This window comes from Heteronotia binoei, chromosome 1 (genome assembly GCF_032191835.1).
Source record: "Heteronotia binoei isolate CCM8104 ecotype False Entrance Well chromosome 1, APGP_CSIRO_Hbin_v1, whole genome shotgun sequence".
Lineage (NCBI taxonomy): Eukaryota > Metazoa > Chordata > Lepidosauria > Squamata > Gekkonidae > Heteronotia > Heteronotia binoei.
The window spans coordinates 190,944,242-190,969,821 of record NC_083223.1 but is presented as its reverse complement, the minus strand read 5'-3'; the positions used below and the strand labels follow the sequence as shown (position 1 = coordinate 190,969,821).

At 43.6% G+C, this 25,580-nt stretch overlaps 1 protein-coding gene across 1 annotated transcript in view; it reads left to right on the top strand.

Moving 5' to 3' along the window:
• Window positions 1–258: 258 nt before the first annotated feature.
• CAPN13 (calpain 13) overlaps window positions 259–25,580 on the top strand; it is a 170,716-nt gene continuing 145,394 nt past the window's right edge. The window contains exons 1-2 of the mRNA XM_060244658.1: window positions 259–275; window positions 5,280–5,529. Coding sequence (XP_060100641.1) covers window positions 259–275; window positions 5,280–5,529 — 267 coding nt within the window. The remainder of the gene's footprint in view (window positions 276–5,279; window positions 5,530–25,580) is intronic.

The following is a 25,580-nucleotide window of genomic DNA, read 5'->3' as shown; positions in this document are numbered from 1 at the left end:
CTAAGAGGAGTACCTGAGACTGACCAAGAGGATCTAAAGAACTATATTGCTACAATATTGGCTGATTTTATGGGAGATGACCCTGTAGAGATGGGACGTTTGTGTGATTATGTCTACAGGGTCAATTCAGAATTTGCCAGAAAGTGCAAGCTACCCAGAGATGTGGTAGTGAAGTTTACCACAAGAGACGTGGTGGGAAGGATCTTAAGCAAGCAATTTGAAAGTCCATTGGTGGTGGAGGAAAGCAGAGTGCGGACGATGAAGGAACTGCTGAGGTAAGTTATCACTGACAGAAAACAATTCAAGAAATTGACAGACAAGCTGAGAGACAAGGATATAAGATAAGATGGATTTCACATGAAGGTCTTAGCTTTGAATATAAAAGACTGAGGAAGACAATAGTGGACATGCAAGGCATGAATGAATTTCTGGATAATAAAGAATTTGAGGATACAAAATAATTGAAAAATCATTATGGATCATAAATTAATTTCTTGGAATGTAAATGGTCTTAATTCACCTCAAAAAAGAAAAGCAATTTTTCATTGGACCAAAAAGCAGAAATGTAGTATAGTATGTTTACACAAAGTACATATTAAGCAATTGGATTACAAATTTTTGTGGAATAAGGCTTTGGGGGAAGAATTTTTTTCATTAGCTAAAGAAAAAAAAAGGGAGTGGTCTTTTATATTAAAAAAGAATTGGAGCCAAAATTGGTTTTTAAAAACAATGAAGGTAGATACATTGCTGTGGAGGTGTTTATAAATGAAAAAAAGACGTTGTTGTTGGGACTATATGCACCTAATGGGGCAAAAGATGCTTCTTTAAAAGATATTCAGCAACAACTTGATCAAATGACTTATGAACAGGTAATGTTAGTGGGAGATTTCAATGGAACAATTAAAAACTCTCTGGATAGACCAGGAAACAAAAAGAAAAAAGATGGTAAGTTGCCAAAGTCTTTTTTTGAAATAATAAAGCAAGAAAGTTTGGAAGACATCTGAAGAAATTTTAATCCTAATGTACGTGACTATACTTTTTTTTCAGCAAGACATGATTCCTTCTCAAGAATTAATATGATATGGACTATGAAAAATTTGGAACTTATTACTAATAAAATAGAGATTCTTCCAAAAATAGGTGCAGATCACAATCCATTAATGTGGTCAGCAAAGGGAAGGAGAAAGAGAAGAAGATGGAGACTAAATGAAGACCTGTTGTTAAAAGCTAAAGTAGTAAAATCTCTTGAAAAAGAGACCAAAGCTTTCTTCCAGGCTAATGAAGACCAAGAGGTTATTATTCAGACTGTATGGGACGCGTATAAAGCTGTTATGAGAGGATTGCTAATTACATTGAACAATAAAGACAAAAGAGCCAAGGAAAAAAACTGAAGGACTTGCAAGTAGAAATCAGCAGAAAAGAAAATGATTTGAAGAAAAGACCGAGGGGAAAAAAAATAATGAGAGAGATAATTTTACAGAATCAATTGAGACATTTATTGAATAAAGAGGTGGAGTGGAATTTAAAAAGACTACAACAGAAATCATTTGAAGGCACAAATAAACCGGGGAAATACTTGGCCTGGTAACTGAAAAAAAAGGGAGAAAAAGTTTATAAACAAGATTTTTTCGAAGGGTAAAGAAATTGTGGATCAAGCTGGAAGTAAAAGGGAGTTCTACAAATTCTAGGCCAAATTATTCAAATGTCAACAAATAAATAGTGAGAAAATTGATGCCTACTTGCGAAAAATCAAAGTACAACCCTTAAGTGAGAATATGGAAAAGATTTTAAATGATCCAATTGAGAAAATAGAAATTGAAGCAGCAATTTGTTCAATGAAATTAGGAAAAGCTCCGGGTCCTGACGGCTTTTCAGCAAAATTTTATAAAGTCTTGGGAGAAGAGCTAGTACCAAAACTTCAAAAGTTGATGAACTGCATAAGGCAAGATGGGAAGGTGCCAAACACATGGAAAGAAGCCGTTATTACTTTGATTCCAAAAGATGATAGAGATTCCATGAATGTAAAAAACTACAGACCGATCTCACTATTGAATAACGACTATAAGATTTTTGCTAGAATTCTAGTGGAACGACTTAAGCAGCATTTGAACATTTCTATTCAAGAGGAACAAGCAGGTTTTCTCCCAGAAGGCAAATAAGAGACAATATCAGAACTGTAATAGCTATTGTAGAATATTATGATAAGCATCCAGAAAAAGAGGTGGCTTTATTTTTTGCTGATGCAGAAAAAGCTTTTGACAATCTTAACTGGGACTTTATGTTTGCTGTGATGGAAACAATGAAATTAGGAGATGATTTTATAAGGATGGTCAAGGCAATATACACAGAACAACAAGTTGAACTTTGTGTGAATGCTGACTTGACTGAGCAGATGAAGATTAGCAAAGGCACAAGACAAGGCTGCCCTCTATCTCTGTTGTTGTTTATAGTGACCCTAAAGGTCTTGCTGTCTCAAATTGATGATGATAATGTGATTGAGGGTTTGAAGTTGAAAGGTTTTTCATATAAATACAGGGCCTTTGCGGATGATGTGATGTTTATCAATGAAAATCCATTTTAAGTGACACCCTTGTTATTAAAGAAAGTAAATGAGTATGGTGAGTTAGCAGGCTTTTATATTAATAAAGAAAAATCGAAAATCCTTACTAAGAACTTGTCATCAGGCAAACAGAAAGAGCTACAAAATGTTACAGGTTGTGAAGTTGTTTCAAAGGTAAAATACTTAGGTGTAGAAATTACGATGAGAAATACTGATTTATATAAGAACAATTATGAAAAACTTTGGCATAAGATTGAAGAAGACATGTTAAAATGGAACAAATTGAATTTATCTATGTTGGGGAGGATATCTGCTATTAAAATGAATGTTTTACCAAGAATTATGTTTCTTTTTCAAACCAATCCAATTGTGAGAGATAAGAAACAATTTAACTGTTGGCAAAGAAAGATCTCAGAATTTATATGGGCGGGCAAGAAACCAAGAATTAAGATAAAAATCCTGACGGATGCAAAAGAAAGAGATGGCTTCCAATTACCTGATTTAATGTTATATCATGATGCAGTATGTTTGATATGGATTAAGGACTGGATGACTTTGATCAATAAAAAATTATTGGCTTTAGAAGGGCAAGGAAACATTTTTGGTTGGCATGCATATATGTATTACGGGAAAGAGAAGATGGATGGTTTTTTCTCACACCATTATATAAGGAGGAACTTGCTGAATACATGGAAAAAATATAATAAATATGGTGATGAGAGAAAACCACTTTGGATAGTGCTGACTGAAGTTATTAAATTGTCTCAAAGTCCACAAGAAGAGAAATATGTATCATACGAACAACTGCTAAGATTTCAGGGAGGTAAAGTTGAAATGAAATTGGCTGAAGAACTGCAAGGAAAATTTGATTGGTTTCAACTGCTTCAGATTAAAAGTTTGGTGGAAAAAGATATTAGAAGTACAGGTATAAGATTTGAAAAAACGGAAATGGAAAAAATGCTGTTGGGTGAAAATGAAAAATTGATTTCAAGGACTTATAAGTTGCTATTTAAATGGTCTACAGAAGAGGAGGTTGTGAAACCTCAAATGATTAAATGGGCGACAAACTTTAATAAAGAAATACAAATGGAGACGTGGGAACACCGATGGAAGAACTTTATGAAAATTTCAACGTGTTATAATATAGAAGAGAACTGTTTTAAAATGCTGTATAGGTGGTATATGACACCTAAAAACTAGCAAAAATGAACAATCAAGCTTCAGATAGGTGTTGGAAATGTAAAAAACATGAAGGTTCTTTCTACCATATGTGGTGGTCTTGTGAAAAGGCGAAACAATTTTGGCTAATGACTCAACAAGAGATTTCGAAAATCTTGGGATATAATATTAAGAGAGCACCAGATGTCTTTCTGGTGGGATTACAAATGGAAAGCTTTCCAAAGCAAGACAGGACATTGCTGTGGTATTTGCTTTCAGCTACAAGGACATTGTATGCCAAATGTGGAAGCAAGATAAAATACCAGAAAAATGGGACTGGATCTTAAAGGTTCTTAATTGGAGTGAAATGAACAAACTTACTAGAATCTTAAAAGACTGTAACCTGGAGAAATTTAAAGAAGATTGGAATAAATTCTAAAACTATGTGGGGATACAATTGAAGGTGAAGAGCCATCTAGTGGTTTTTGATAATATTAACTGAATTTTAAAAAGAGAAAAAGGACTGTGATTACTGAGTATTGTTTTAGGAACGAAATGTAAGTAGCTGAGTCCAATATAGTAAGTCCATGTGAGTTAAGATAAGATTAAGATTTGAATAATTTTTAGTGATGATTTAATGACTGCGAAATCTTTGTTCAATGTTTAACAAGTAATAATTGAATTTTCAAAGTACAAAGGAGAATAGATTATGGCTAGCTGATTAAATGTGTAATATTGATGATTAAGCAGAAAGTATTAAGTAAAGGAATAAGAATAGTAGTTATATTGGAGTTAAGATAAAGTTAAGATTCTATATATGGGAATTTTTACTTTTAAAAGGTTTTTAATTTGTTCTGTATACCGGCGGAGGTCACAATTTGGAGGGGGGGGGGATGGATGGGAAAATGTGTAATGTATTGATGAACTATATTTAGATTCTGATAGTAGAATATTTTTCAATATATTGCAAAATAAAAATTTTGTTATTCCAAAAAAAAAAAAAGATAAAAAAAGAAATTAATCCTGTGTCGGTATGTAGAATTCCATGACATGTTTTTTCTTTGTCTAATATCTGTCCTTATGTTGATTTTAGTAATCAAGATTACAGTTACTGTAGATACAAAGAACATGCCAATATGCTTGTATGATACTGCGAAGGGAGCTGTTCCTGCAAATGTTTTTAATTGCCCTGTGGATTTGGGCCCCGTTACCTGATGAGTCAAAAGATAGATTACAGTTTTGTAATCAGCTATGACAGGAGGATTTCTTGCTTTCTTTGAAAATCTTTGTGATTGTCTGTGACAAAAGGAGAAAGAGAGCAGTGTAAAAATTTACTTTCCCTTGAGACAACAAGGCTGAAGTATCTCAGTGACATCTGTCTCTCCTGAGGGAAGACTTGCAATGTCATCTGAGCAGTGGTAGCATTGGTTTAATTTGGGGATTTTACCTTTTGGATTTTCTTTGTGTTTCTGTTCCTGTGGGCTTCAGTCCACAGACTTGGTAATTAATAATACTCTTCACTACTATAAATTTCCTCACTACTACTATTTCCTAATTACAGGAAACGAATAGGAACCTTTCCTGATATGTATCAAAAGAAGCAGGAGCAGGACTGGCAAAAGACTTGGAGACCTGGAAACCCAATTTTCCCTCAGAAATTTCTAAATCAGGACTTTGTTGATCTGAGAGACCACTGCCTGAGTCGTGGCATACTTTTTGAGGATGATACTTTCCCAGCACATTTCAGTTCCATTGGAACTCGCATGCTGTCAGAAGAGAAATTGCATCAAATACAGTGGATGAGGCCATATGTGAGTAGCTACCAATGACTATCAGAACCATGGTGTCAGTGACATAACTAACTCCACATTAAACAATAAACTTGATTATTTATGAATTTGAGGGAGGGTGCTACCAACCTATGGGGAGGGACGGTGGCTCAGTGATAGAACATCTGCTTGGTAAGCAGAAGGTCCCAGGTTCAATCCCTGGCATCTCCAAAAAAGGGTCCAGGCAAATAGGTGTGAAAAACCTCAGCTTGAGACCCTGGAGAGCTGCTGCCAGTCTGAGAAGACAATACTGACTTTGATGGACCAAGGGTCTGATTCAGTATAAGGCAGCTTCATATGTTCATATATGTTCATATACCAGCAGTTACCAATCACTGAGAGAACCACTTGTATTAGGTGAGACATAAAATGTACATGATTGGTGAATTACTTTCTTTAATTAACAGCAGGAGGAAGCTCAAAGCTGAATTGTGATCTTAACATGGAGAAGGGGGTTAACACTTTCCCTGACACCATTTTCATACAGTCCCTGATACTGCTATTTGCCTGCATAGGGAAAACATACTGATGCTCGTAAATCTTCACTGCTGAGGCAAATAGAGGGGTGGGGGATGATTAACAATGGGAAACCAGTGAGGGGGGAAGAATTAAGCCCCCCACCCCCTACTCCAGCATCACAATCAACTGTTTGTAGAAATCTGTTGTGTTGTTACTGTTGTACTGTTGTTACTGTTGTACTCCTAAGTTTGCTCAAATTCACGTTCGTTGCATCAATAACAGTGTCTAACCATCTCATCCTTCTTCTTTTACCGTCAATCTTTCCCAACATCAGGGCCTTCTCCAGTGAATGCTCTCTTCTCATTTGGTGGCCAAAGTAGAAATTTACCAGTCACCAGTCTCTTCTTATATTACCCTAGAATGAGTAGTTTAGTCAAGAGAGAGTGTGAGCTAAGCAGCTTATTTAGAAGTACATATGGCACAAATAGATGATATTCTTGACCTGATACTAGTATTGATGATGGAATATGTTGGTCCATATTTTTTTAATAGCTCAAGAGAGCAAAATCCTTCTTTGATGCCCTATCCATACCTAAAAGTGTTTCTAATGTAATACTTGGACAAGAGGCTGGTTTACCCAGGGTTGAACTAAAAATCTAGGCATAGGCAATATCTCTTTGGTTGAAAATTCATTACAATCCAAAAGAGTTGATGCCTTTTTATTTAGCCTCAGACCCTTTTCCTGCCTGGGCTACACTAATTCTTAATAAAAGTAAATGTATTGGACTAAACCTTGAAGATCTTTTTTGTGGAAGCCTGAACAAGGCAAGAACAGTTATTATTCTGAGGCTTCTTGATATTGAATTACAAAATGAAGAGGCCTTACTTCTAAAGAGTTTTAGATGTTTAAAATCTTGGCCTAATTTTAAAGCTGCCCCATACCTGTCTGATATTACTTATGAGCCCTATAGATGGGCATTTTGTAGGGCACTTCCCCCTGCTGTGCTGCAAGATAAATTTTTGTGTGTGCCCATGCAGGAATGGTTATGCCTTGTAAGTCCAATATGGTGGAATCCACCATCCATGTACTTCTGTATTGCCAACTCTACCAGGAAGAACGGTTCCATCTTATATCACTTTTGTCTAAATTTAATCCTCTGCAATCTTATCTGCAATTTAGGCCAGAAACATTGTATAACTTTCTCCTAGAAGACACTCAAAGTTTCATATCCTGTGCTGTGGCCAGATTCTGTTGCTTAGTGATCAGAAAATGGAAGATATACTGTAACTTGTTTTTACTTATACTGTATTTTATCTTTTTTTATATTTCAGATTTTATTTTTGTATTCTCATTAATTCCTTGGCTATTGTTGTGAACTGTTATTGCTGCTGGCTTCTGCTGTAATAAATATTTGGATTTGGATGCCCAAGTAGCAGGAACTTATCCAAGTAGCAGGAACTTATTGCAGTTTCATTGGATCACACATATATCCAGATTCTTTATGTATCTGCATTGACTAACTGAAGACAGTCTTTACAGTCATCCTGACTGAAGACAGTCTTTACAGTCACCCTATTTAGGACACAGATTACAAATGATCTTTAATCTAACAACTTGATGTGGCTGTTCAGATGAGATAGAGCAATGACTGCCAGATAACAGCCAATTACTGTATGTTAGATTGTATCAAAAGGAGTCTTATCAAAGAGTTAGGGATGAAAGAGTTTATCTTGGAAAGCCATTGATATGAGGTGAATAAGGTTATTATATAAGATTAGGAAGTAAAATTGGGACTCTTTAGCTTGGAGAAACGTCGACTGCGGGGTGACATGATAGAGGTTTACAAGATAATGCATGGAATGGAGAAAGTAGAGAAAGAAGTACTTTTCTCCCTTTCTCACAATACAAGAACTCGTGGGCATTCGATGAAATTGCTGAGCAGACAGGTTAAGACGGATAAAAGGAAGTACTTCTTCACCCAAAGGGTGATTAACATGTGGAATTCACTGCCACAGGAGGTGGTGGCGGCCACAAGTATAGCCACCTTCAAGAGGGGTTTAGATAAAAATATGGAGCACAGGTCCATCAGTGGCTATTAGCCACAGTGTATGGAGCACAGGTCCATCAGTGGCTATTAGCCACAGTGTATGGAGCACAGGTCCATCAGTGGCTATTAGCCACAGTGTATGTGTGTATATAACATTTTTTGCCACTGTGTGACACAGAGTGTTGGACTTGATGGGCCGTTGGCCTGATCCAACATGGCTTCTCTTATGTTCTTATGTTAATTGGTGAGTTGGAATGCTTAGTGTTGAGAGAAAACATAGACATTGTGGGAATTTCAGAAACTTTGTGGAATGAGGAGAATCAGTGGGACACGGTGATTCCTGGATATAAGTTATACCGGAAGGATAGGGAGGGTAGGGTTGGAGGTGGGGTGGCTCTGTATGTCAGAGAGGGCATACGGTCCAGTAAGACTGAGGTCAGAGAATTAGACTCCCTTATAGAAATGCTTTGGGTTGAAATAGAGGGCCCAAAAGGAAATTTAACTATGGGAGTTTTTTATCGCCCGCCAAATCAAAAGACAGAGGACGACTATAATATGATGGAAGGCTTAAAGATGGTGTCTAGATGAAAAAACTGTGTCGTCATAGGTGATTTTAACTACCTGCAGATTGATTGGGTCAATATGTGTTCTGGTCGAAAGAAAGAGACTGAGTTTCTAGATGCTCTCAATGGATGCTTCAGTTAGTCAATGCTATGGAGCAGATGGTCACAGAACCTACCAGGGGTGGGGCGATCCTGGATTTGGTCCTAAGTAATGCCCAAGACCTGGTGAGAGATGTAAAAGTGATTGCATCGCTTGGGAGCAGTGACCATAATGTTATTGATTTCACTATTTGTATAAATAGGGAGTTGCCCCAAAAGACCAGCACAACCATGTTTAACTTTAAAAGGGGTAAATTCTCTGAGATGAGGAAGCATGTGAGGAGGAAACTGAAAGGAAAGGTAAATACAGTCAAAACCCTTAGGGAAGCTTGGAGGCTATTTAAAACTACAATCCTAGAAGCACAGATAAAATATATACCACAAGTTAGGAAAGGTACAAACAGGTATCAGAGAAGGCCTGCATGGTTTACAAACAAAGTAATGGAAGCTGTAAAAGGTAAGAAGGACTCCTTTAAGCGGTGGAAAGCTAGTCCAAGGGAAATTAATAAAAGGGAACACAGGCAATGGCAAATCAAATGCAAGACTATGATCAGGCAGGCAAAAAGGGACTATGAGCATATTGCATAAAACATAAAGACCAACAATAAAAATTTCTTCAAATATATTAGAAACAGGAAACCAGCCAGGGAGGCAGTGGGGCCCTTGGATGACCAAGGGGTCAAAGGATTACTGAAGAAAGATAGGGAAATGGCTGAGAAGCTAAATGATTTTTTTGCCTCTGTCTTCACTGTGGAAGATGAGAAGTGTTTGCCTGCTCTGGAACCACTTCTATTGGAAGGGGTGTTGAAAGACCTGAGCCAGACTGAGGTGACAAGAAAGGAGGTCCTACAACTGATGGATGAATTAAAAACTAATAAGTCACCAGGTCTGGATGGCATACATCCAAGAGTTCTGAAAGAACTCAAAGTTGAACTTGTGGATCTTCTGACAAAAATATGTAATCTTTCATTGAAATCTGCCTCCGTTCCTGAGGACTGGAAGGTAGCAAATGTTACCCCCATCTTTAAAAAGGGTTTCAGAGGAGATCCGAGTAACTACAGGCCAGTCAGTCTGACTTCAATACCGGGAAAGTTGGTTGAAACCATTATCAAGGACAGAATGAGTAGGCACATTGATGAACACGAGTTATTGAGGAAGACTCAGCATGGGTTCTGTAAGGGAAGATCGTGCCTCACTAACCTGTTACATTTCTTTGAGGGGGTGAACAAACGTAGACAAAGGAGACCCGATAGATATTGTTTACCTTGACTTCCAGAAAGCTTTTGATAAAGTTCCTCATCAAAGGCTCCTTAGAAAGCTTGAGAGTCATGGAGTAAAAGGACAGGTCCTCTTGTGGATCAAAAACTGGCTAATTAATAGGAAGCAGAGAGTGAGTATAAATGGGCAGTCTTCGCAGTGGAGGTAAGCAGTGGAGTGCCACAGGGCTCAGTACTGGGTCCCATGCTCTTTAACTTGTTCGTAAACGATTTGGAGTTGAGAGTAAGCAGAGAAGTGGCCAAGTTTGCAGATGACACTAAATTGTTCAGGGTGGTGAGAACCAGAGAGGATTGTGAGGAACTCCAAAGGGATCTGTTGAGGCTGGGTGAGTGGGCGTCAACATGGCAGATGAAGTTCAATGTGGCCAAGTGCAAAGTAATGCACATTGGGGCCAAGAATCCCAGCTGCAAATACAAGTTGATGGGTTGTGAACTGGCAGAGACTGACCAAGAGAGAGATCTTGGGGTCGTGGTAGATAACTCACTGAAAATGTCAAGACAGTGTGCGATTGCAATAAAAAAGACCAACGCCATGTTGGGAATTATTAGGAAGGGAATTGAAAACAAATCAGCCAGTATCATAATGTCCCTGTATAAATAGATGGTGCGGTCTCATTTGGAATACTGTGTGCAATTCTGGTCACCGCACCTCAAAATGGATATTATATCACTGGAAAAAGTGCAGAAAAGGGCAACTAGAATGATTGCAGGTTTGGAACACTTTCCCTATGAAGAAAGGTTAAAACGCTTGGGGCTCTTTAGCTTGGAGAAACGTCGACTGCGGGGTGACGTGATGGAGGTTTACAAGATTATGCATGGGATGGAGAAAGTAGAGAAAGAAGTACTTTTCTCCCTTTCTCATAATACAAGAACTCGTGGGCATTCAATGAAATTGCTGAGCAGTTGGGTTAGAACGGATAAAAGGAGGTACTTCTTCACCCAAAGGGTGATTAACATGTGGAATTCACTGCCACAGAAGGTAGTGGTGGCTACAAGTATAGCCAGCTGCAAGAGGGGGTTAGATAAAAATATGGAGCAGAGGTCCATCAGTGGCTTTTAGCCACAGTGTGTGTGTGTGTGTGTGTGTGTATATATATATAAATTTTTGGCCACTGTGTGAAACAGAGTGTTGGACTGTATGAGCCATTGGCCTGATCCAACATGGCTTCTCTTATGTTCTTATGTTCTTATTCTAAGGTGGATAAGACTTATTTATTTATTTATTTATTTATGATTCATATCCCGCCCTTCCCACAAAGATGGCTTAGGGCGGCTGATAGTCCTTCCATTATTGAGCTTTGTAGAACAAAGAAAGGCAAGTCTACTTCTGGACAGAGCAAATATTACATAGGTTGGATATGGTATATTTTGATTACTTAATGTTACTGAAATAGCTATATCATAAGGTTTAAGGCAGAGGACAGGTATCTGACAGACCATCCTCTCTTTATGGTATTGCTTTGTTTCAGGGAAATTAAAACTCGTTTTGTAGACAAGTATCTGTTCAAATAATGTGCAGCTTTTCCCCCTTCCTAGATTTCATAGGGCTGAATTGGGTGGATTTCAGCATTCCAAATTTCATCATTTGCTTAAGCAGAAGAAATGGCATCAGGCCTTTGGTGGTCTTTCCAAAAGCTGACACTGTAACCTGGGCTTTCCCCCTTTTGCCAAAGACTCCAAGCACATGAGTCTTTCAGTAGTCCCAGGGATGACCTCAACTGGATGCCTTCTGATCATTGATGGTGTCTTCAGGATCTGGTGAATTGCGATCCCAGACATGTGTTTCTTCTCCTTTTGCCCAGGTCACTTATTTCTTTTCATACTCTTTTAAATGAGAATAATTTAATGGAGGATAATTTCAGGTCCTGAAGAATGTTACTGTACCCATTCCAAATTTTCTTCACTAGCCAAACTAAAATACTTGACATTTATTTTTCCAAATCTGCCTTTAGTAGTAGAAGCACCTAGTTTAACTGTATCCTCAGGCCCTAGCCAAGACTTATTTCCTCTCTCAGCAGCATGCTATATCATCCCTATAGTCAGGGCTTTTTTGAGTAGGTACACAATTCTGGCTGGCTTGGTGTCAGGAGGTGTGTCCTAATATGCAAATAAGTTCCTGCTGGGCTTTTTCTACAAAAAAGTCCAATGTGAAGCAATGGTAATATTAGGAGGTGTGGCCTAATATGCAAATGAGTTCCTGCTGGGCTTTTTCTACAAAAAAAGCCCTCCCTATAGTAATCATGCCATTGGTAAACTTTTCTATAAAATTCTTCTATGATTTCTGCTGTCTTCACCTGCTCAAAGTCAGCCAATAAAGCAGAAAGATGTTATGGCAACCCAGCCTCATTCCTTCCCACAGACTCAGGATTTTTCCTCTCTTTTTCTCTTCCTTTCTGACTGAGCAGCCCCTTTATCTATTTTCTCCTTTCTGGAAGATCTATGGCTGTCCCACCCTGTCATGCTATTATATTTTTATGCTGGCTCAGCTGAGGAACTTGAGGGAAGAGACAAAATTACCCTCTTAGCTTACACTTCTGAAATGGCACATGAGAAGCTTTATAACATTCAGAAGTTAAACAGTATGTTATTAATCATAGAGGGGGGAAGGCCAGATGAAATCAGGAGTAAAATGTCTATGGTAAATCAGTAAGAGCTCTGAGATAACTTGATATTTTCACAAAGTACAGTTCAAATGTTTCCAGCAATTGAGAGTTTTAAACCTTTCATGCAATCTTAGAATCTTTGAAATGAAAGGCTTTTGTTTCACTGTTTCCCAAACACTCCAGTATGTTTTCTTAAGTTTAACTGACTCTTCAGCGGTTTCAGAAGGCAGGGATACACTAACAAGCATCAAAATTCCTTCTCTGTCCACACCAGGGATCACTCTTCTCTTTAGAACTCTCTCCTGTTCAAATGGACAGGGAATCTCTTCTCTAACTAGAAGATATCTCCCTTTTCCTGGCCCAAATGGGGGTCTTCACTGATTCTCCCACTCCTCCTTGCCAACCTTCCCAGTTAGGGTTGCCAAGTCCAATACAAAAAATATCTGGGGACTTTGGGGGTAGAGCCAGAAGACTTTGGGGTGGGGCCAGGAGACACTGGGGGTGAAGCCATGAGCAAGGTTGGAACAAGTACAATTGAACTCCAAAGGGAGTTCTGGCCATCACATTGAAAGGGACGGCACACCTTTTCAATGCCTTCTCTCCATTAGAAATAATGAAGGATAGGGACACTTTCTTTGGGGGCTCATAGAAATGGCCCCCCTGGTCCAATCCTTTTGAAACTTGGAGGGTGTTTTGAGGGAAGGTATTAGATGCTATGCTACAAATTTGGTGCGTCTACCTCAAAGAACACCCTCCCAGAGCCCTAGACACGCGTGGATCAATTTCCTATTATTCCGTATGGGAATTGTTCTCCATAGGGAACAATAGAGTGACTAGTAGACATTTTCCTCCCCCCACCCTGTTTCTAAAGCTTTCTAAAGTAGGGAAGGGCCTCCAAACTGGGGAATCCCCTGCCTCCACCTGGGGATTGGCAACCCTCCCTCTCTCTCTCTCTCTCTCTCTCTCTCACACACACACACACACACACACACACACACACACTCACTTACTGAGTTTGGTTACTTGCTCTGATAAGGAAAGCAAAATAAACGGAAGCTGCAGCTGACCTTCCCCATGAAGTGCTTCCTGTTTCCTGCTTCCTGCTCAACTTTAAAGGCATACAAACAACAGAAACAAACATTTTAAAACGGGACCTGTTTGCAGGTTTCTAAACCTGCCAGAGTACTAGAGGTACATGGTGGCGGGGCCTTCCCCTGCTGGCCAGCTGGCTGGGGGCGAGGGGAAGCCTGTAAAACCAGGGGATCCCCTGCTGGGACCTGGGGATTGGGAAGCCTATTCCCAGTCCTCAGTCAGTGTTGCACTCTCTTCAGTCAGAGCTAAACTTTTCTCAGTCAGGGCTTTCCATCTCAGCCAGTACTAGATTGAATTCTCCTCAGCAGTCAGTTCCCAAGTCTTTCTGCTCTACTGATGCTAACCAATCAAATTCCTTTTGAGCAGCCTGTTACTCAAGGCTTTCCAGCTCTGTGCAGCATTAACCCTTCACAGTCCATCACATATTTATACAGCACTTATGAACTTTTAAAGTGCAGCCTATCACAGATTCATGACAGTGAGCCCCTTATTTTAGTCAGCAGGAGGAGTGCACAATTAAATTAAAATCTATTCTCTGAGAAATCTGAGCATGTGGGGCGTGAGGCCTCAAGCACATTTGGCATCAGACATCTTTCTCTACAATTTCTTAACTATTGGAGCTCAAAGACTAGATTTTGAAAAGGAGACTTGAAGGTCAAGGGTGAAAGTCTAGCCTTTCATCTTAAAGCAGAGGGGTTGTTTTATAACATAGGGTATATCTCAGCAGGGCTATTTCCCATTTATAATGCTATAGGTGTAAATCAATGCAATTTAGCAAGATCCTGGGAATAAATTTCAACTGCAAGCTCCAAAAAGCAATTGTATCAGCCCACTTTCACCAGAACACAGTTTTGCCCCATAGCTATATGCTTTCTTTGTGGTGTCAGCCATTAAGACTGGCTTAGCAAAGTGACGGTAAAGAAAAATAGCACCTCAATCCAGTTTGTCTCTGCTTGTTCTGCATCTTCTGAGTCATGCAGTATTTGGTTATTTAAGTGACAGATAACAATTTTTTTTACTACTGTCACTGTTCCAGATTCAATATAGCAGTTGACGAGTGAAGCGGGCTTCAATTTTATCTCATGCATCAACAAGAGAATTGCCAATTACATTCAGAGTCTGGGATCTTTATAGCTGGTGGTAATGCACAAAGCAGAGAGAACACAGCTTGATTTGCAGATGCCAGGCAGTGCTGACAGCCAGAAACAACTTGTTTTGACTTGTAAAGTGAGTCAATTTGATATGGGATTCCCTGAGGGTTTGGAACACAAAGTCGTCATTTTTGTCACTCATCTTGATCCTGACATCCATGCCCTTTACCAGTAAATGTGAATTACATAATTGATTATTGTTTATTTACTATAGATAGATGCCACCCTTCTTTTTCAAGATCTCACTATGGCAAACATAGGCCTTTTTGTGTTTTCCATTCAGGCAGTGATTGTTGTGGTACAGTAATCATTTTCCTGTGTGTACATGGCAATGTCATTGTAAATGATAGCTATAGCACAATATCCAGCCATGGATGTAGCCTGTGTTTCTTCAGAGCATTTCCTGACCTGCTGGGCAGTCCTAGTGAGTGGGTTGGGGATAGGGATGTTGAACATCTGTTGGTTCAGCTTGCATCCTGTTTGCCAGTTGTGAACAGAGACCATTTCTTGGTGACTGGTTCCATAGTTCGTTGTTCTGTATATGAGTACTTGGCAGGTTGTTTCCATGTATTGCTTACTATCCATGCAGTACAGTGAAACTGACTTTAGTGCATCCCTGATTGAATTACACTAACCCCCGTCTTTACTGTGTACCTTCTCTGTTCAGCAGGCAACTGTTTAAATAGACAATGAAATTATTTAGAAATCATATAAACCAGTCATCAATATAATCCTACCCTTTGATGTTCATCTAAAAAGTCTTTAGTGATGCTGATGGCTGTTGATCAATTTGAATTGGCAGCATCTTTGGGCACGTGCAGTTTTGCAAAATCCTGATGCAAAGCCCTTCAGTCTGAGGCTGCTTGGCATGAACCAAACAGACTGAATGACTGGGCCATATTTGATTTCCACCTTCAAGCATGGTAACTCTGACAATCAAATGTACCTGTGGCAATACAGGGGATATAGGGCAGCAAGAAGAAAAGTCGCTTGGGATTTGGGGATTTTATATACTCATCTGCCTTTAAAGGGCGACTTGACCTGTAGACACTGGGAAGTGATGAAGCAGAGCACTGTTTTTGGAAAAATTTTACCTGCTGATTCCTATCTACCAGGTTACAAACTCTTTCTGGACTGTTGACAACTCCATAGGCAGCTCATCTAATTAATTTTTTTAATCTGTGTTTTGTAAAGAATTTGTAAAGAGAAGGGCCTCCAAGCAAACTTTTATGATGTTTTCCATGGCATGAATTCTTAGAGAAGAAAGAGCATGACCCTTATGGCTTTGACACTAAAGGACCACATTCATAAATTATGCAATGTATAATGCATTATCTCTCTCTCTCTCGGCTTGACTTCGCGAACGAAGATTTAAGAAAGGTGCAGTAATCCACATCTGCTGCAGGCTCGCTGGTGGCTGACAAGACCAATGCGGGACAGGCAGGTCCGGCCACAGTGGCTGCAGGGAAAAGTCTGATTTGGGGTTGGTGCTGTAGCAGTGCGATTCTTCCTCAATCTCCTTTTGTCCTCAAGACCAGCTATGCATGCGTTCTCAAAGGAAGAGACAGCCTGGTGGATGGTGTGCCTCCATGCTTTGCGATCTGAGGCTAGGTCAGACCACTGGTGATGGTTGATGCGACAGGTACCAAGGGATTTCTTCAAGGAGTCCTTGTACCTCTTCTTTGGTGCCCCTCTATTTCGATGGCCGGTGGAAAGTTCGCCATACAGGGCAATTTTGGGAAGGCGGTGGTTCTCCATCCTGGAGATATGCCCTGCCCAGCGCAGCTGCGTCTTCAACAACAATGCCTCGATGCTTGTAACCTCCGCCCACTTGAGGACTTCAGTGTTGGTCACAAAGTCACTCCAGTGGATGTTGAGGATGGTGCGAAGGCAGCGCTGATGAAAGCGCTCAAGGAGTCGCAGGTGACGACGGTATAAAACCCACAATTCGGAGCCGTAGATGAGGGTTGTCATCACAACTGCTTTGTAAACATTGATCTTTGTGCCTTTTTTCAGATGCTTGTTGCTCCACACTCTTTTATGCAGTCGGCCAAATGCACGGTTTTCCTTTGCCAGTCTATTGTCAATCTCCTTGTCGATCTTGACGTCTGAGGAGATGATGCACCCCAGGTAGCTGAACTGCTGGACTGTCTTCAAAACTGATTCACTCACAGTGATGCAATCTTCCTGGGGTGCAGGCTGGTGGAGAACTTCTGCCTTCTTCAGACTTACTTCTAGGCCGAATAGCTTGGCAGCCTCTGCAAAGCAGGACATCATATGCTGCAGAGCTGATACCAAGTGGGAGACAAGTGCAACATCATCAGCAAACAGTAGCTTTCGGATAAGTTTTTCCATTGTCTTGGAGTGGGCCTTTAGTCGCCTCAGGTTGAACAGGCTGCCATCGGTGCGATAGCGGATGTAGACACCATCGTCGTCATCTAAATCTACTGTGGCTCTTTGAAGCATCATACTAAAAAAGAACACAGCCTTGCTTTACACCTGTGCCTATTGGGAAGGGCTCCGAGAGATCGTTGCAGTGTCTGACTTGGCCTCGCTGGTCTTCATGTAGCTGGATGACCATACTGAGGAACCTTGGGGGACATCCTAAACGTTCCAAGATTTGCCACAGGCCATTCCTGCTAATGGTATCAAAAGCTTTGGTAAGGTCGACAAAAGTCACATATAGACCCTTGTTCTGTTCCCTGCATTTCTCTTGGAGCTGCTTGAGAACAAATACCATGTCGGTGGTGCTCCTGTTAGCCCTGAAGCCACACTGGCTCTCTGGGAGGAGTTCTTCTGCAATGGTGGGCACCAGTCTGTTCAGGAGTATTCTAGCAAGGATTTTGCCTGCGATGGAGAGCAGGGTTATCCCTCGGTAGTTGGAGCAGTCTGACTTTTCCCCTTTGTTCTTATGTAGAGTAATGATGATTGCATTGCAAAAGTCCTGTGGTAGTTTGCCTTGTTCCCAGCAGGTGACAAGTACTTTGTGAAGTGTGCTATGTAGTACTATGCCCCCATGCTTCCAGATCTCTGGTGGGATTCCATCAACTCCCGCTGCCTTGCCACTTTTCAATTGCTTGATGGCTTTAACAGTCTCTTCTAGGGTGGGGATCTCATCCAACTCTGTTTTCACTGGTTGAAGTGGGGTGAGGTGGATTGCTGAATCTTGAACTACGTGGCTGGCACTGAAGAGAACCTGAAAATACTCCGACCACCGGTTCAGTATGGATGCCTTGTCTGTGAGGAGCACTTGGCTGTCTGCACTACGCAGGGGACTCTGAGCCTGATATGATGGACCATATACTGCCTTCAGGGCTTCGTAGAACCCTCTTAAATCACCAGTGTCTGCACATAGCTGGGTTCTCTCTGCAAGCTTGGTCCACCACTCGTTCTGAATGTCTCAAAGCTTGCGCTGGAGGTTGCTACATGCAGCGCGAAAGATTGCTTTTTTCCCGGGACAGGAGGGCTGAGCAAGATGTGCTTGGTAGGCAGATCTCTTTTTCGGCAGTAATTCTTGGATCTCTTGATTGTTCTCATCAAACCAGTCCTTGTTCTTTCTTGTGGAGAACCCGAGGACTTCTTCAGAGGTCAACAGGATGGTAGTTTTTAAGTGTTCCCAGAGTGCTTCTGGAGAAGGATCTGTGAGGCGACTGGGGTCCTCAATTCTTGTCTGGAGTTTTGCCTGGAAGGCAGCATAAACTTCGGCCGACTGAAGGCTGCCAACCTGAAACTTCCTCCGGGGGATACCGCCTCTCCTGGGTGTAGATTTAAAGTGAAGACGGAGATTGCAGCATACAAGATGATGATCCGTATGACATTCTGCACTGGGCATTACTTGAGTGTGTAAGACATCTCGAAGGTCTCTCTGGCGCACCAGAATGTAGTCAATAAGGTGCCAATGCTTGGACCATGGGTGCATTCAGGTTGTCTTCAGACTGTTCTTCTGCTGAAAGATATTGTTGGTAATGGTGAGCTGATGCTCCATGCAGAATTCTAGCAGGAGGCGCCCGTTATCATTGCAGTTGCCAATGCCGTGTTTGCGAAGTACTCCTTTCCAGGCTTCCGAGTCTTTACCTACTCTGGCATTGAAGTCGCCAAGGATGATCACCTTGTCCTCTGTAGGGGTCTTCCGTACGAGGTTTCGTAGATCAGCATAGAACTTGTTCTTTTCTGCAGGATCTGCTTGAAGGGTTGAGGCATACACACTAAATAGGGTTGCATGCTGCTTGTTTTGAAGTGGGAGGCACATAGACATGATGCGATCTAAGTGACCTGTTGGCAGGTTTTCGAGTTTAGAGGCAATGGAGTTCCTGACCATGAAGCCAACGCCAGAAAGGTGGCTCTCAGCCTTTGACTTACCCGACCAGTCAAGGGTATATCCAGCACCGTGTTCTTGAAGACTACCTTCCTCAGGGAAACGGACCTCACTGAGAGCTGCTATGTCAATATTCACCTGAGAAGTTCATGGGCAACTAGAGCAGAGCGTCGTTCAGGGCGACCACTGTCTACTGTGTCAAGCATGGTTCTGATGTTCCAACATGCAAGCTTTAGTCTTTGCACACTTTGTGAGGCAGGTGCATGCCTTTTCTTTGTTGTTATTTTTTGACCGCAAGTAAGGATGCCCGTTGACCGCGGCTAGCCAACTGGGGGTGGGGAGACGAGCTTTGTTTAGGCCACCTTTTCTAGGCCCCTCTCCATACGGAGCGAGCAGTGCTGTCCCTAAATAACGCTGCTTGGTCGTTCAGGGTGCTGCCGAAAAATGCTTTCATCTCCGGGTCAGCATCAAGCGACCAATACCCTGAACCGCCTACATGCAGGATCGGGACTGCGGCTTCCAGTGGCATCTTCCACCTGCCGTTTCGCCCCTTGCTCATCGCTGCAGGACTTGGTATGTTGTGGGTTGTGGATGTGGATACCCTTCAGGCCTGCGCAGAGGAATTTTTAGGTGAAGCACAGTGTGCACGGTACTGGCTCCACCCTTTCACCGTGGGGTCATTTGCCATGGCCCAGTAAGCCGGGACACCGGCAGCGAGTCCTCCAGTTGGTAGATGTTACATTAACGAACTCTGTCTGCCCGGGCTTGATGTTAGAGTTTTCCTTCTCTTGGCTGGCAAGGTTGGTGAGCCCAACCTGCCCATCCGGTTATACCGCCGGACATTCAGTCGCACCATGACGTGGCAAACTCTGTGAAAACGGGGGGGACCAGCGAGAAGGTGTTGCAACAGATGCAGTGATGTAGGAGAGGCCATTGCAGTGACCATCTGCCAGGCATAGCCAGACAGTGACCACGCAGCATTCACTACACTGGGAAAGGATAGGCGATGTATTGCGCATGCACTTTCCCTAGGGGGGCAGGACACCCAGAGGGAGCCCACCCGCCCACCTCCCCATAATACGTTATGGTATTATACTATATCTTATGCAACTAGGAATAAAGCTCCTTGTGAAAATAAACATAACAGGCTCTGTCACAACTCAGAGGGGTCTTACCAAATTGCTGCCACCACTCTGGGTTAAGGGTTCTCCTTGAGAAGGCCCAAAGTACCCTCCCAAGCCCTTCAGGCCTCTCTTAGCTAGGCCAAATAATGGGCGTGAGGACAGGCAGAGTAAACAACAACGAAAGGGTTTATTCCAGTGCAATATAAATTAACAAGGTGCATTAACCAGTAAAAGGGTGAAGGAAAAATAAACAAATGCCCTAACGCATCTATCTTACAGTCCCTATTCTTACCAGCATTTACCCCCCCCCCCCTTGGGTAAGGATCTCTCTCCTGCTTCCAGCTCTCCAGGCTACAGCCTGCTTGCTGCTAAGCCTTCCAGGGAAAGAACACACACTTCCTGGGCTTGACCTTTATATAATCTCTTCCCAGGCCCCACCCCTTTCTGAGCCTGTTTCCCTCCAAACCCCTTGCTACCCAGTCAGAGGGTATCCTGTAGGCTTCCCAACCCCCCCGCTCTGGCGGGGGACTTCTGGGTTCGCAGCCTAATTTCCTGCCCCCCAGAAATCGGGAAGCGGGGGTGGGGGGTGGAGGGGGGGAGAACATACCTGCAGGCTGCATATTGTTGAGATCCTGAGCCGTTTGTAAAATGTGTGGCCCTTTTAAGGCTGGGCAAGAAGCAGGAAGAGCTTCGGAGAACAGCCCCTCCCTTTTTTCTTTCGTTTTCACAGCAAGTAGAGTTCTCCAATCTGGTAAGTATTTGTGTGTGTGAGAGGGAGGAGGTAGGGGATTCCCTGGTTTGGAGGCCCTCCCCCCCTTTAGAAAGCGTGGGGGGGAGGGAAATGTCTACTGGGCACTCTATTATTCCCTATGGAGAACGATTCCCATAGGGAATAATAGGGAATTGATCCGTGGGTATTGGGGGCTCTGGGGGGGCTATTTTTTGAGGTAGAGGCACCAAACTTTTAGTATAACATCTAGTGCCTCTCTCCAAAATACCCCCCAAGTTTCAAGAAGATTGGACCAGGGGGTCCAATTCTATGAGCCCCAAAAGATGGTGCCCCTATCCTTCATTATTTCCTATGGAAGGAAAGCATTGAAAAGGTGTGCCGTCCCTTTAAATGTGATGGCCAGAACTCCTTTGGAGTTCAATTATGCTTGTCACATCCTTGTTCCTGGCTCCACCCCAATGTCTCCTGGCTCCACCCCCAAAGTCTCCTGGCTCCGCCCCCAAAGTCCCCAGATTTTTCTTTAATTGGACTTGGCAACCCTAGCATCCTGGGAGATGTAGGCTTTTCCCAGTAACTCCTAAGCAGGCTTTCCTGGGGCCTGCAGCTCTCACTGGGCCCAGGATCATGACAACCCACCCCCGGCTAAACCAGATCATGGGGTCTGGCAATCTAGATCCCCATCGATGAGGTCTACCCAGATGAGGTTGTTCCAGAAAACCAATTATAAACCAATAATATGTACAGATAAACAATAGAAACCAATTATACACAATACAAGCACAGCTTCTATCTCAGGAGTTTAGAGTTGGTGAGTTTGGCTGCCTGTTGCCACCTTCCTCCAGTTTCCAGAACTCATGAAGCGGCCTGAATTGCATCTATGATTTCTTTGTAGTAGCAGTTTATATCTTCTCCTTCCTGTCAAGTGGGCACCAGGCCTCACAGAACCTTTCCTTGGAACTGCTTGCTTGAGTCCCACCACCCAACCATCCACCTTATGTGGTGCAGCTGCCAGTGCAGCATTTGCCTCCTCCCGGCAAGAATAGGTCACAAACCCAAACCCACAGAAACGTTTTTTCTGTGGATCTCTCACTACCACAAAGTCAGTGAGTGTGCCCCAGGTTTCAAAGTGTTCCCTCAAACTGTCATCAGTGGTCTCAAAACTCAGGCCACCAACAAATAGTTTCCGCAGCTGTTCTGGTTTCTTAGAACCCTGTCCCTGTGAAGATCTTCTCTTCCTCTTGTCCTTGCAGACCACTTTGGGAGAGTGCTCAGGCTCTGTCGCTCCTTTGGCCAGCTTGCCTGCCTCTCTTTCCTGCCATCGAAGCAGCTTTTCACCTCCCCTATAAACATAGCCACTGGTGTGTTTTCATACACAGCAACTTTCCATGTTCCAACTCTCATACTGGATGGGTATCCTGGCCACTGGAAGGGTAACTCCTTCAGTTTCATTGATGTGCAGTACCTTCCTTCCTTCACTTGGGAGGAAATACTTCGGGTCCACAAGAGGACGATGTACAGAAGTCAAAAGGGAAGCAGTGTCTCACCAGGCTATCACACCATGCCTATCCATAGTCACTTCCCTGTGATGACGCTGAGGAATACATTCAGGGTCCGGCTCAGAAGAAGTGGGTCCAGGACCCACTGGCATCATATGGAATGCCACAGTAGTGGTAGACTTTGGGCACTGACTCTGTATATGCCCCAACTCATTGCAGGAATAACAGCGGAGTACCTTCTGATCTCCTGTTGGCAGATTCACACCAGCACCTGTAGAACTAGGAGGCTGTTGCTGGGACAGTTCTTTCCTCACTTCAGACTGCTCCTCAGCACCAGGGTCAGGAGGGAGCTTTGGGCTTTCCTTTGCATGCCAATCATGACTGGTACTGGGTCTCCACCACCCATATGCCTCAGCCAGGTGGTCTGCCCACTTCTTTGATGGTGGAAGGGCTCTTGTCCATCAGCGGACATCTAATGTGTTCAGGTATGAGAGTCAAGAACCAATCAATGCACATTAAAGCCTTTACATCATGTAGTCTTGGCACCAGCTACTTTAAGCCATAGGTCATAGATCTTCCCCAGCCTATACATCAACTGTGGGTAGGACTCCTTGGGTTCAGGTTTCACTTCCTTGAACCTCTTGTGGGCTCCCTCTTTGGAGAACCGCACCCTCTCATACACTCTCTGATTAAACAGCTTGTAGTCTGACCTTTCTTCACCTTCCACCTGCACAGACACTGAAGCCAGAACTCCACTTAGCTGGGGTCTCAACTTCACCATATACACCTGGGGGAAGCTTGTAGTCCATGCAAACTTGCTCAAAGTTTTGCAGGCATGTTTAATGTCCTCCCCTTCCTTGTATAAAGGGTGTTTTTGTCTATCTCCCTGCACAGCAACATCTGGAGGAAGCAGCTTCTTTTTGCCAGTTCAAGCTCATGAGCCAGCCTTATTTTCTCTCTTTCCAGCTCTATCCTGGCTTCATTTTGCTTCCCCTCTTTCAGCATCCTTTCTCTCTGTAACTCTACCTCGAGTCTGGCTCTCTCAAGGTCTGCCTACTTAAGCTGCAGTTGAAGCCGCAAGGCCTCTTCACTCAGGCCTGCAATCTCTTTTTCTGGTGTCTTCTCCTCAGACCTCAGACCAACAGCCCCTGGTTGGGTCTTTGTTCTAGGGACAGGCATGTCCTCTGGCTTCTCTTTCCCAGACTGGAGGAGCATACATTAACTATCTAGCCTCACTATCCAATTGACCCGAGAGCTAGAAAATAAACAAAACACCCTTTCACCACCTTTACCAGACCTTCCTTAGTCTTGCCAGCACCTTCAGAAAAAGTTGGCTTCCTTAAGCGAGCAGAACAAAAAAAAATTTTCCCCCAAGGCCAGATGGTACTCTGCCTCATCAGGGTCCAAAACTAGTCCACCCCACCGCTGCAGCCACCATGTCATGACTCAGAGGGGTCTTACCAAATTGCTGCCACTACTCTGGGTTAAGGGTTCCCCTTGAGAAGGCCCAGAGTACCTTCCCAAGTCCCTCAGGCCTCCCTTAGCTAGGCCAAATAATGAGCGTGAGGATCAGGCAGAGTAAACAACAAAAGAGTTTATTCCAGTGCATATAAATGAACAAGGTGCATTAACCAGTAAAAGGGTGAAGGGAAAATAAACAAATGCCCTAACACGTCTATCTTACAGTCCGTATTCTTACCAGCACTTATCCCCCCTTGGGTAAGGGTCTCTTCCCTGCTTCCAGCTCTCCAGGCTACAGCTTGCTTCCAACTAAGCCTTCCAGGGAAAGAACACTCACTTCCTGGGCTTGGCCTTTATATAATCTCTTCCCAGGCCCCACTCGTCTCTGGGCCTGTTTCCCTCCAAACCCCTTGCTACTCAATCAGAGGGACAGAGGGGATCCTGGGAATTGTAGGTTTTTCCCAGTAACTCCTAAGCAGGCTTTCCTGGGGCCTGCAGGCCTCACTAGGCCCAGGATCATGATGACAGGCTCTAAAAAGAGGCTCTGGGCAAATGCCCCAGCCTTGAGCACACAGCATCAATTTTCTGTGGCATCATACCATGACAAAGATCATGCAGACGTTGAGTTCAGCATTCCTTTCATCTGCATTGCATTGTTGTTACCTTTTCCTGTTGCATTCAGCCTTGTAGCATTTCACATCAATGTGTGCTTGTGATGTGATCTGCCTTTTTTTGGCCTGGCATGGTTGTGTTATGGTATACCATAGAGTATGTGCTTCAAGGCAGCCATTTTCTGCAGTGGAAGTGATCTGACTTCAACTTTTCATCTCCTCCTCCCTCCCTGCATCCTCTGTCTAGAAAAAGTAGACTTTCTCTACAGTGGGGACCAACACAGAAGGGAAGCAACCTCAGCAGGGTATAATGACACAGAGTCCACCATTTTCTCCAGGTAGGGTGGCCAGACCGTCCCGGTCACCCGGGAAAGTCCTGGTTCTGGCCCCCAATTCCCGGCTCCCGGGCTAACTATACCGGGACCATTAGAGGTCCCGGTATAGCCAGCCAGAGAGCCGGTCGGCCGCGCGCGCGGGCGGGGAAGGTGGCGAGTGAGGGAGGGAGCGTCCCTGCACGTGCACAGGGCGATTGTGGCGGGCTCTGCGCATGCGCGGGGACGCTCCCTCCCTCACTCGCCACCTTCCCTGCCCGCGCGCGGGGCCCGGTGGCGGTAGCGGAGGCCGGGGAGGCGGCGGAGAGGCCGGCGCTGGTCGCTGGAGGCCCTCCAGCGACCAGCGCCGGCCTCTCCGCCGCCTCCCCGGCCTCCACCACCGCCGCCAGGCCCCGCGCGCGGGCCTCCACTGCAGGCGGAGGCCGGGGAGGCGGCGGAGAGGCCGGTGCTGGTCGCTGGTGGGCCTCCAGCGACCAGCGCCGGCCTCTCCGCCGCCTCCCCGCCTCTCCGCCACATCCCCGGCCTCTCCGCCGCCTCCCCGGCCTCCGCCACCGCCGCCGGGCCCCGCGCGCGGGCCTCTACCCGCCCTGGAAGCAGGTAAGCAGGGCAGGCAGGGAGGGGGCCAAAAGCAGGGGGGGCGGCTGGCGGGAGGGGGCGGCCTTCCTTCCTTCC